Here is an 11345-nt window from a genome sequence, read left to right as displayed (position 1 = left end):
CCTGAGCCTTCAAAATTGTCTCTCAGTTTGGTTCACTAGGCTACACAATCATGGGGAAGACTGCTGATCTGACAGTTGTCCAGAAGACAATCATTGACACCCTTCACAAGGAGGGTAAGCCACAAACATTCATTGCCAAAGAAGCTGGCTGTTCACAGAGTGCTGTATCCAAGCATGTTAACAGAAAGTTGAGTGGAAGGAAAAAGTGTGGAAGAAAAAGATGCACAACCAACCGAGAGAACCGCAGCCTTATGAGGATTGTCAAGCAAAATCGATTCAAGAATTTGGGTGAACTTCACAAGGAATGGACTGAGGCTGGGGTCAAGGCATCAAGAGCCACCACACACAGACATGTCAAGGAATTTGGCTACAGTTGTCGTATTCCTCTTGTTAAGCCACTCCTGAACCACAGACAACATCAGAGGCGTCTTACCTGGGCTAAGGAGAAGAAGAACTAGACTGTTGCCCAGTGGTCCAAAGTCCTCTTTTCAGATGAGAGCAAGTTTTGTATTTCATTTGGAAACCAAGGTCCTAGAGTCTGGAGGAAGGGTGGAGAAGCTCATAGCCCAAGTTGCTTGAAGTCCAGTGTTAAGTTTCCACAGTCTGTGATGATTTGGGGTGCAATGTCGTCTGCTGGTGTTGGTCCATTGTGTTTTTTGAAAACCAAAGTCACTGCACCCATTTACAAATAAATTTTGGAGCACTTCATGCTTCCTTCTGCTGACCAGCTTTTTAAAGATGCTGATTTCATTTTCCAGTAGGATTTGCCACCTGCCCGCACTGCCAAAAGCACCAAAAGTTGGTTAAATGACCATGGTGTTGGTGTGCTTGACTGGCCAGCAAACTCACCAGACCTGAACCCCATAGAGAGTCTATGGGGTATTGTCAAGAGAAAAATGAGAAACAAGAGACCAAAAAATGCAGATGAGCTGAAGGCCACTGTCAAAGAAACCTAGGCTTCCATACCACCTCAGCTGTGCCACAAACTGATCACCTCCATGCCACGCCGAATTGAGGCAGTAATTAAAGCAAAAAGAGCCCCTACCAAGTATTGAGTACATATACAGTAAATGAACATACTTTCCAGAAGGCCAACAATTCACTAAAAATGTTTTTTTTTATTGGTCTTATGAAGTATTCTAATTTGTTGAGAGGGTTTTTGTTAAATATGAGCCAAAATCATCACAATTAAAAGAACCAAAGACTTAAACTACTTCAGTCTGTGTGCACTGAATTTATTCAATACACGAGTTTCACAATTTGAGTTGAATTACTGAAATAAATTAACTTTTCCACGACATTCTAATTTATTGAGATGCACCTGTATATTTGTAGCAATAGCCAACAATACATTGTATGGGTCAAAATGATCGATTTTTCTTTTATGCAAAAAATCATTAGGATATTAAGTAAAGATCGTGTTCCATGAAGATATTTTGTAAATTTCCTACCATACATATATCGAAACTTAATGTTTGATTAGTAATATGCATGGCTAAGAATTTCATTTGGACAACTTTAAAGGCGATTTTATCAATATTTAAATTTTTTTTTTGCACCCTCAGATTCCAGATTTTCAAATAGTTGTATCTCAGCCAAATATTGTCCGATCCTAACAAACAATACATCAATGGAAAGCCTATTTATTCAGCTTTCATGTGATTTATAAATCTCAGTTTAAAAAAAATTGTCCCTTATGACTGGTTTTGTGCACGATCCAGGGTCACATATGTGATGTGGAGATCATTTCTACATGTGTTTTCTATTTTTTTTCATCCACTGCTCATACACTCATAAAAGTGATGACGTCTCATTTTGCGTCAGAGTTTGACCACTCCTGAATAGGTGAAACTTTTCTGTAGAGGATCTGAAATGAGAAGTCAAAAGTGGTTTGTTAACCACAAAAATCCCTGACAGACCAGCTCAATGCGCAAATTTCAGAGAATAGTGAGGGTAGAAAACATGTGAAATACTGTAGCTTATAGAAAGTAATCTTCCACATAAATTTCATAGAAGGATGTTCGTAGTAGCTAAATGATTCTGATATATTTTCATTTCCTCTCTTCTATTTGATGTAGCAGCACCCTCTGCAGGGCCACATGGCTGCAGATGTCAAGAACAAGATGTGCAGACAAAAATCACACTACTTCCTGATGTTGGCTGTAAGCCTGAGCTGTTTTTTTTTTATCTGAATTTTCTGCTCAGATAACTGGTGCTCTGCCATGCTTGCATGACCAACAGAACATTTTTGATGCAATCTTGTTGCATTAGTGGTCTGAGAGCTCCGTAATCTTGGAACTTGTTCATTTCCTTACTTCATCTGTTGTTCATGAGAAGGAACCACATCCTTTGCCTTCTTGTCAAAGAGCCTCACTGCCACGAAGTAGAGTTCCCCTCACGTTTTTCAGCTGACTTCTTGTAATAGAGAGTAGGTTGATGCATTCATTTGACTACAGTTGAAAATTAGCTGAAATTATGCATTTAGAGAATCTTTATTGACGTGCACCGTCAAATTTAAACCTTGATTGTACAAACAAGAACGTCCATTCTATGAAATGGACTTTGACTTTTTGGAAAGGTTTTGCAAAATGTTAAACTTTTTATCAGAATGCATTTGAATTTAAAAATAAAATGAAAGAGTCTGCAATATGATTTTCTATAGTGCAAAAAAATATATCAAATTATCGTATTTTAATTTGAATTAATATTTTGTATTTAATGTGACTGATTTAGTGTGAGATAACCAGTAGACTTTTTATTTAATGTTTTGTTTTAAACAGTATTTTAAATTAAATTTCTATGAATGGCTATATGTTCTATATGTTTCTGTATAATGTATAAAGTGTTTATAAAAACGTTATCACATTAAATGGTATTTGTAATATAATAATTTTATATTATTGTATGTTTTATATTATTGTATGCTAAAGTTTGCAGCTTTTTGTGTACAACAAAAAGGCTCAACACACACAAACAAAAAACAACAAATTCAGTATGTCTTTCATGCTTCAGCTGAAATGTTTGCAATAGTTTGTTTCAGGGTTGAGCTGCGTGTATAATTCATGAGCATTATATATCAATATATGGTAACATGAACTCTGGATGTGACATACCTTGGCTCATCAATTTTAATAGCTTACTGAGAAAAAAAAAAAAAAAAGAAAAGCAGAGTGTGAACATGTCATAGTTAGATGTACTATGTGACGTTAACCTCATGCAGAGCATGTGAGATGTGACCTTTCACATAGACCACTTCAATCAGCCGCACTGAAATGGCAACACTTCTGGGTGTATCCTTTGCGCAAGAGACTTGTGCTCATGACACTTGCGAGACGTCTGTTGCACCACACAGACCACCTCTTCTTTATGACTTCATCATCTCTGTTTTGTTTTGAGTTTTTTTTTTTTTTCTTGCAACAACTTTTATCAAAATAGACATTCAGTTCAGAAGCCATTATCACTTTGATATTTTCAGATCAAACCTCAGCCTCATTTGCTGCTTGTCAGCTGGTAAAGGCATACAGTAGGCAGACCCTGTACTGATTTCAAAGCAACATAGTATTTTATTTACAATGCTCAGCTCAAACGAAGAGCTGCAGAGGTACCTTTCGGTCTTATATTTTTGCATATTGAATCAATAGAGATTCAGTAGAGGTTGGCTTTATAACAGTAAGTTCAGTAATGTCAGGAAACACCAAAGGTCATTCAAAGGTAAAAAAAAAATAATAATATTCAAAGGATTCTTACCTTATTATATTATATTCTATTATATTTAGGGCTGTCAAAGTTAACGCCTTATTAACGCAAATTCATTTTAACAGCACTCATTTTATTAACTGAAAGCGCTGCTCCTCTCCGCTGCTCGCTAAACAATGCACACACAGAGAGAGAAAGAGAGAGGGAGAGGCAGTTTCAACATTATGTGAAGTGACATCTGACGCACAGATGCCATTGGCACATGCCACTATGCTCAGTGACACTTCCGGTGGCACTTCCGGTTTTCAGTGGCATGTGCCAGTAGAGAGTGGCATGTGTCACTAAAACCTGTGACACGTCAATGGACTGCGTCTTGTGTCACGGACATTGTCGCGGTGCGTGTCGCACCTTCGGTAGTGACTGACGCCTGCCGCTGGGTGCCGCTGCATAATGTAGATAACGGCAGAACGATATTGATTTAATTAACAGTATGTTGCGGTCAAGTAAACGATTTATTGCGTCGCTAAATTCATTTTTTTGTACAACAAATATTCCTCTATTAAGATTAAAATGTGTCTAATGCCCCTTAATGTGCATTTTTCATTGTAAGTTTATTTCTAGTAGCCTGCTTTGTACAATACATTCAAATCTAAATACGCATTTTTTTTTTTTTGCATAGATTTGACAGTTCAGCTTATCAGTTGTAATTATAAAATAATAGAGACTATGCAGGAATTTAGGATGGATAGTACGCACATTGGGACGCAGGCTAAACGTTTGGGCGCTTTTTTGAAGGGAAAAAAAGTCGCTAAAGGTAGTACTGCAATGTTGCTAAATTGGCAACACTGTGCATCTCCATTTCTCCAACTACGAGCTAGGCCACGGGTCAGACAGAAAATGCCCGCTGCTTTTAATGCGCGTTAAACACATATTATTTTTATGTAGTCTTAATGGGTCGCGTTTCAATCACTATTTCATATTCATTCCGTTGTCTGACAACAGAAACAGTAAAATATATTAATGAAAACAGTTTTATTGAGCTTTATTTAGCTGCACCAAAATACAGTATGTGGGCACAGAGAGGCAAACAAATGTAATAATAAATAATATATGTACATTTTGCATGTTCAGAGGAAGAGCTGCCCTGTCGTGCAAAAATGTAAACAGGTTTGTGTCAGTAAATTGTTCAGTGCAAAGAAAGAGAAGTAATGGGAACCTCATATTTCTTTTTTCATGTGTCTAATAGACATGAACAAGTTTTTTGAAAAATATCTATGACCTTTGAAACGTGTCTAGTCTTCATGCTCTATGTTGACTATGGTGTCTATAATAATAACCATAAATTTGCATAAAGCATCCATATATGTCCATGCCCATGTTGATTGGAGTAATAAAAACTTGAAAAGTATACATTTTAGGTACATTTAGAACAAATAAAAATGTGCGATTAATTTGCAATTAATCACGAGTTAACCCATGACGATCATGCGATTAATCACGATTGAATGTTTTAATAGATTGACAGCCCTTATTATATTATGTTCAGTGAGTCTTTGGATTTGTTTCCTAAAAAATGCACAGCTTTTCACTTCACAGAATTTTAATAGATGGACTGAGTCACGTGGATTATTTGTGTATTATTGTGATGTTTTTAGCAGCTGTTTGAACTCTCTTTCTGACGGCACCCATTCACTGTAGAGGTTTCATTGGTGAGCAAGTGACGTAATGCTAAATTTCTTCAAAACTGTTCTGATGAAGAAACAAACTCATCTACATCTCGGATGACCTGTAGGTGAGTAAATTTTTTTTAGCAAATTTTCATTTCTGGGGGAAATATTCCTTTGATATACAGTATGACTCTTATAAAATGGTCCAAATAATCTCATTCAAAATAGATGATGTCGGAAAAACTATTTAATGTTTTAATGTTTGTAATATATTTATAATATTTAATTCAAGATCAAATTTAACTAAAAACTTATATAAATAGTGACATTATTTCACTTGATACACAACAAAATCAACTGCGGGCAGCAGATCCTCTTCATATTTAGTGCCCAGACTCTGGAACAATCTACCTAGCGTTGTTTAGGAGGCCAACACACTCTGTCAGTTTAAATCTAGATTAAATACCCATCTCTTTACCCTGGCATACACATATCAAATTTCTATAATTCAAATCCGTTAAAGAATTGTTAGGCTACATTAATTAGGTCAATCGGAACTGGGAACACTTCCCATAACACCTGATGCACTTGTTAAGAAGAATGGCATCTATGCTAATATTAGTCTGCTTCATTGTTATTCTGAGGTCACCGTAGCCACCAGATCCAGTCTGTATCCAGATCAGCACCTAGAGACCACCTCTACAGCCCTGAATGTCAGCAGAGACCATGTCAACTAGATGAGTCCTAGAGACAGATCCCCTGCGAAGACCATGTCAGCCAATGGCACAATTACTCAGCAAAGGCTATAAGAACCAGATGAGTCCTCTGACTTGTGTTGCAGCTTGGAATTAAACCACACCATGGTTTTGTCTGGCCAGAGGACAACTGTCCCCCTGACTGAGTGTGCTTTCTCCCAAGGTTTTTTTCTCCATTTCTGTCACCGGTGTAGTTTTGGGTCCTTGCCACTGTCGCCTTTGCCTTGCTTGCTTGGTTGGGGACTTGACAACACTGCACATTTTCCTCATCTTGTCCAATCCTCTCCACTTGCAAGACCTTATAATCTCAGGCTTTTTCCACTGAAATCTTATTAAAACAATTAAAATCACGAAAGTTCAGATGCATATGCAAACTAAAACAATGTTCGTGACTTTGTAAAAGATGGATGGATTTAGCACTGTCAGTGTAGTGACATGAGATATGAGGAGTTGATATTTGTGGGTGCGTGTTTATCTTTGAATGAAAGGTCATAGCTGACATGCAAAACTAAACACGATTCAGCCTATTCTCTCATACACAGAACTAGAACTGAAAGATTTTTATGCATTTATCAACTTTCAGTAAGCAAAGATGTTCATAGCAATAATCTTTGTTAAAATAAATTAAATTATTACTATTCTTTTAAGGACAGGTCAAGCAAAAGAAAATAATATACCTAATATAATTCCACTGACATAACAGAGAAAATGACAATGGAACAAATCAGTAATGATATTTTATGGAAACCATAAAGGCCATGCATTAGTATTCATCCCCCTCCCGGGATTCTCTATTGACAGTGTTGTTTTTAACTCTTTCAAGAATTTTAACATTTTTACCAAATTATAACACGTTGTTTTCTAGCTTTTATTTAAATTTTTGGCTCTGAACATGTGGTCAGTAGATATTTGGCTATTGGTAACAGCCTGTAATACCTGTAATCTAATAGCCTGTGTGGCATTTGTAACATTAGAGGAACAGGTGGACTGGTGGAAATCCCATTTTTCATGATCAAACTGAATCCAATATCTTATTTTGCATATAAATATGTCACATTACTGAGGTAAAATGGGTTGTGAACCCATTCACTTTAAGTAATCTTACAAATTGCAAGCAAAAAATCTCTTTCCGACTGTAACATTTTCTCAGACTGGTACAGATGTTGTCAACGGAGGTTTTAGAGATCCTTTCTGATGCTGTGGTCCTTCCTTTTACACTATGTACTATAGATTACCTCGATAACGCTGGTGACGGCAATATTTTTATTACCCGTAGCAGAGTATGTAGGTGGTGGAGAAGTTGTATATCAGCTAGTATTTAAATACTTCTGTGACATGCCTGTCAAAGCTGGTGAAGATGGTGGTTCACTTAGATTTCCTAGATTCTTTGAAAAGCCAGTATTGCAGATGAAGTGGTTGGTCTGTGTGCACCAGTGGTTGGTGAATGTGGTTTGGAGAGTTTGATTCCAGCTCATGTTGTGTATAGATTCTACTCTTCTTCTCTTTCTCCATCACTTCTCTCTGAATTTAAAAGTGCCGAAAGTCCACACACAAATTGTTATTGCTGTGAATACTTAATAATTTACAATCAGTTGCCACAGACATCACAGAAGCACACAAACTTGCCCAACGTGTTCACTCTTTACACCCCGTCTGGTGGGTCCTGGTCCTACTGACCCCTAATATAGAGACACCACTGAAGTCGTTTCATCTGCCAATTACTGCTTAAACTGTAGTGAGTACTTGTGTTTTTAGCTGATCAAGAAGGAGATAGGAGAAGTTGTCCTTTCACCAGACTGGTACATACCTGTTCCCTACATGGGGCCTCATGTGATAAGATGCCACATGATTACTAGCTCGCTTGGTGATGCAAATTAAGAATGTGCATGACTGTTTTCCTTCTGTGGAACACAAGAGAAAATATTTTGGAAAATGTGTTTTCTTTTCCATATAAAAAGGTTCCAAAATAACCTTTCAGTGAATAGACCATAAAATAAATGTAATGTTTTTTTTTTGGTTTTTTTTTGGTTTTGCCTTCATCACAAAAGAAAGAAAATGAAAGTTCGGAAATAACATGAGGGCGAGTAAATGTTGACAGAATTTTAATTTCTGGATTAACTATGACCCACAAATTTATGATCTGTGAAACAGTGGACCGCTTTTTCCTAAATATTTCCTGGATATTCACATCCAGCCATAGTTTCCATGTTGACCAACAACATCAAAGACATTGTTGTCCTTAAACAGAAAAGATGACAAGATTCAAGGGGCATATATATCTTCTTCCCCATAAATTGCATAAAGTTTCATCTTCTACTTCCCTCTTTCCCAAAAAATAAAACAAAAACACATACTTTCCAAAGAAATCCTTTTGAACATGCCCAGTGAGATTATGGTAAAACAAAAGCTCTGGTTGCACGTCTTTGTGTGTTTTCTCTCTCAGTCCTGGGCACATTGGTTTCGGCCCTACACGCCTCTTTATGTGGGTGTTGAGGAAACGTCACAGGATGATGTCACAGGCAGTCGACATGATAAAAGGCACATGATAAAAAATAGCAATGCTCAATCTACCACTGTGATACAATGGACACTGCTAAACTCTGGTTTATGCTGTTCTGTGTTTGTGGCAACTGGATTTTGAGTCTGGCTATAAACTGTGACTGGACCACTGAGTACGAATATGGAAAGAGATGCTGTAAAGCCTGTCCTTCAGGTAAGAGCATGATATTATTCTCAAGATTCGAAGGAGCACTGTCGTATGTATTCTCTGTTTGTGATTAATGCATGTAGAATGCTAAACTTTAGTGCTGTACATATTTTTTTCAATCTATAATTCGAGTTACAGCTTTATTAGCACACATTAATACTCAAGTTTCATTTAAACACTGTTATAGCAGATCATTGATACCTGAGGCATCATTGGTGGAACACTCTGGAGAAAGTCAATGTTTGTTACACTGAAGTAAGATGTGAAAACGTTCTAACTTGATTTGAATGTCATTCATTGTTGTATTTTACAGGTCAGTATCCCAAAGTACCATGCTCAGAGAACAAAAATTACAGTGTGTGTGAGACATGTTCAACAGCTATTTTGGCTATGCACAAATGTGTCTGCAATGATACTCACTTATGTTCTGGTGAGGGATGTGAACATTGTAAGCCCAGGGAAAAATGCAAACCTGGACATCAGCTGAGGAGACATGGTAAAGTGTTTTGTTATTATTATTATTAAATGAAATGACACATGTCCATTATAATTGTTATTTATGAGTTCATCATATCTATGGGTCTTTCCATGGGGATTTTTTTATGGTCAAAGTGTGTAGAGGGCATGAGGGCTAAGAGACATTAACGTGGTAAAAATATTATTTGAAATACTTCAGCTGCTTTTTTCTGTTTGCTGTTTTGGCAGGTGCCTTTGATTATAGTTACACTTGTGAGCCATGTCCAAACAACACTTACAATGATGCTGAGGACAGCACGTGTAAACCCATTACAAAGTAAAGCTTTGTGTTTGCTACATTTCATTGGAGTTCTGAAAAAGAGATTGTTTATTAGATGATAACCGATTTTCTGAAATTAGATGTGCTGGTGGTGAAATCTTCCTGGGAAACAAGACCCACAATGCAAGATGTAGCTCTTCTGGTTTGTACTTTTTACTGCTGACATGTTCAACACGTTCTGTCATGGGGCTCATATGCCTGTTGACCATGGATTTCCATTCATATCCTATATTTGTAATTAAAAATTAAGCCTAAAATTGATATATAACCTAAGAGCATTTATTTCACCCAGGAGACCAAGGGGCACAAAACAACGGGAGTCAGACTACTCATTCTTTCATGGTGGCCTGTTTAACAGTCACTCTGTTGACCTGCCTAGTTTTTATCATGTATATGGCTTTTAAAATTTTCAAATACAAGATGCTCACAAAAAGTAAGTTACGTTTTCATGTCTGTCCAATTTCTAGTTATCTATATATAAGTCTAATACTAGTAAACCTTTTGCAAACTTTTTTTTTCTTTTCACGTCTGATATAATTGTCTTTCCACAGTAAGCAAACCGCCGTGCACACATAGGATGGGATTTCCCTCAGATCCATGCAGTTGCAAATTATCCAAGGAGGAAGAGGGTGAGGTAAAGGAATCCAAGACAGAGCTCTTGGAAGTCCCTTGCAGACATGATGTAAACAGCTTTCCTTAAAGGTTCTCTGTAATGTGAAGAACACTGCACAAAGGTGTCATCATCTCAGTTTCGAAAACTGATTCATATGAGGAGGAATGAGCAGAAGGTGACATGTTTCTGTTTGCTCTGATGCTAAATTTGGATTTATACAAGATGCACAACAGGAGTGATGCTTCCTGTCAACTTTATATGTTACCTTGTAAGTGTAAAAACTGTTAAAAGTTTTTACAAGAGCAGAGAACAGTTTGCATTATGCAATCAAGCAACGTGTTTAATTAAACATTATGTAAGGTTTCACAACAGATTTACCTTGGGGACATGGCAATGTACAGTATAGAAGAAATACCTCATAAGTATTGGACCAAAGATTAACAGACACAACAGCATGCCTTTTTAGTATTTAATGCTTCATATTTGTCTTTTATTTATTTTTATTTTTTTTAATGACGTTCATCTGATTTTTCTTTTGTCACATGAGAACTATGAGGTAGGGTGGTTTGTTCTCTGTTTGCTTGTATGTGCTATTCCTGCTTTAATTTTATAGTTATTTCACATCTGTTAAGCACACTTATTTTTCAATGTCAATACTTTCTATAGTTCACTTTCTTTAGTTTACAGGTTCGGTACATACCAAATCCATCATTTGAATACTTTTGACCATGCATTTGAAATAGTAAAATATTGTAAATATTGACACTGGTACTACATCAATGGACATGCTGATAGACATGTTTTATTTTTATTTTTATTTTTTTGGTGAATATCGAAAAAACAAGTTTCAGCAATTTTGTGTATACATCTTATTTTCAATTATTAAATTGTATTATGGTCATTGGCCAATATATAGAGTTGTAGCATTGCATTACAATGACTTTTCTTACCAAGAAATGTAAATGTATTTTATTATTGTTTATTGTACATGCTAAATATATTTTAGGATCTACATAATTTTATAAGCTGTATAATGGGAACAACAACAACTAAAACACCACAGTTAATAAAAACTAATAACACTTTACAATAACTTTCCATTTGTTAACAT

General features: G+C 36.4%; 1 protein-coding gene across 2 annotated transcripts; it reads left to right on the top strand.

Annotated features, from left to right (window-relative positions):
• The first annotated feature begins 8139 nt into the window (after positions 1–8139).
• On the top strand, positions 8140–11147 carry tnfrsf18 (tumor necrosis factor receptor superfamily, member 18). Of its 2 annotated transcripts, none has more exons than XM_058779685.1 (6): positions 8140–8831; positions 9139–9321; positions 9531–9618; positions 9702–9763; positions 9917–10054; positions 10173–11147. In XM_058779685.1, the coding sequence occupies exons 1-6, from the start codon at positions 8702–8704 to the stop codon at positions 10319–10321; spliced, it is 750 nt and encodes a 249-aa protein (XP_058635668.1). In that variant the 5' UTR covers positions 8140–8701; the 3' UTR covers positions 10322–11147. The 2 variants fall into 2 exon arrangements, with proteins under 2 accessions (XP_058635668.1, XP_058635667.1); XM_058779684.1 differs by having other exon boundaries at positions 8144–8831; positions 9914–10054.
• The last annotated feature ends 198 nt before the right edge of the window (positions 11148–11345 follow it).

This window comes from Onychostoma macrolepis, chromosome 06 (genome assembly GCF_012432095.1).
Source record: "Onychostoma macrolepis isolate SWU-2019 chromosome 06, ASM1243209v1, whole genome shotgun sequence".
NCBI lineage: Eukaryota > Metazoa > Chordata > Actinopteri > Cypriniformes > Cyprinidae > Onychostoma > Onychostoma macrolepis.
Note: the sequence above shows the minus strand (reverse complement) of the source record. Positions and strands in the feature narration are given on the sequence as shown.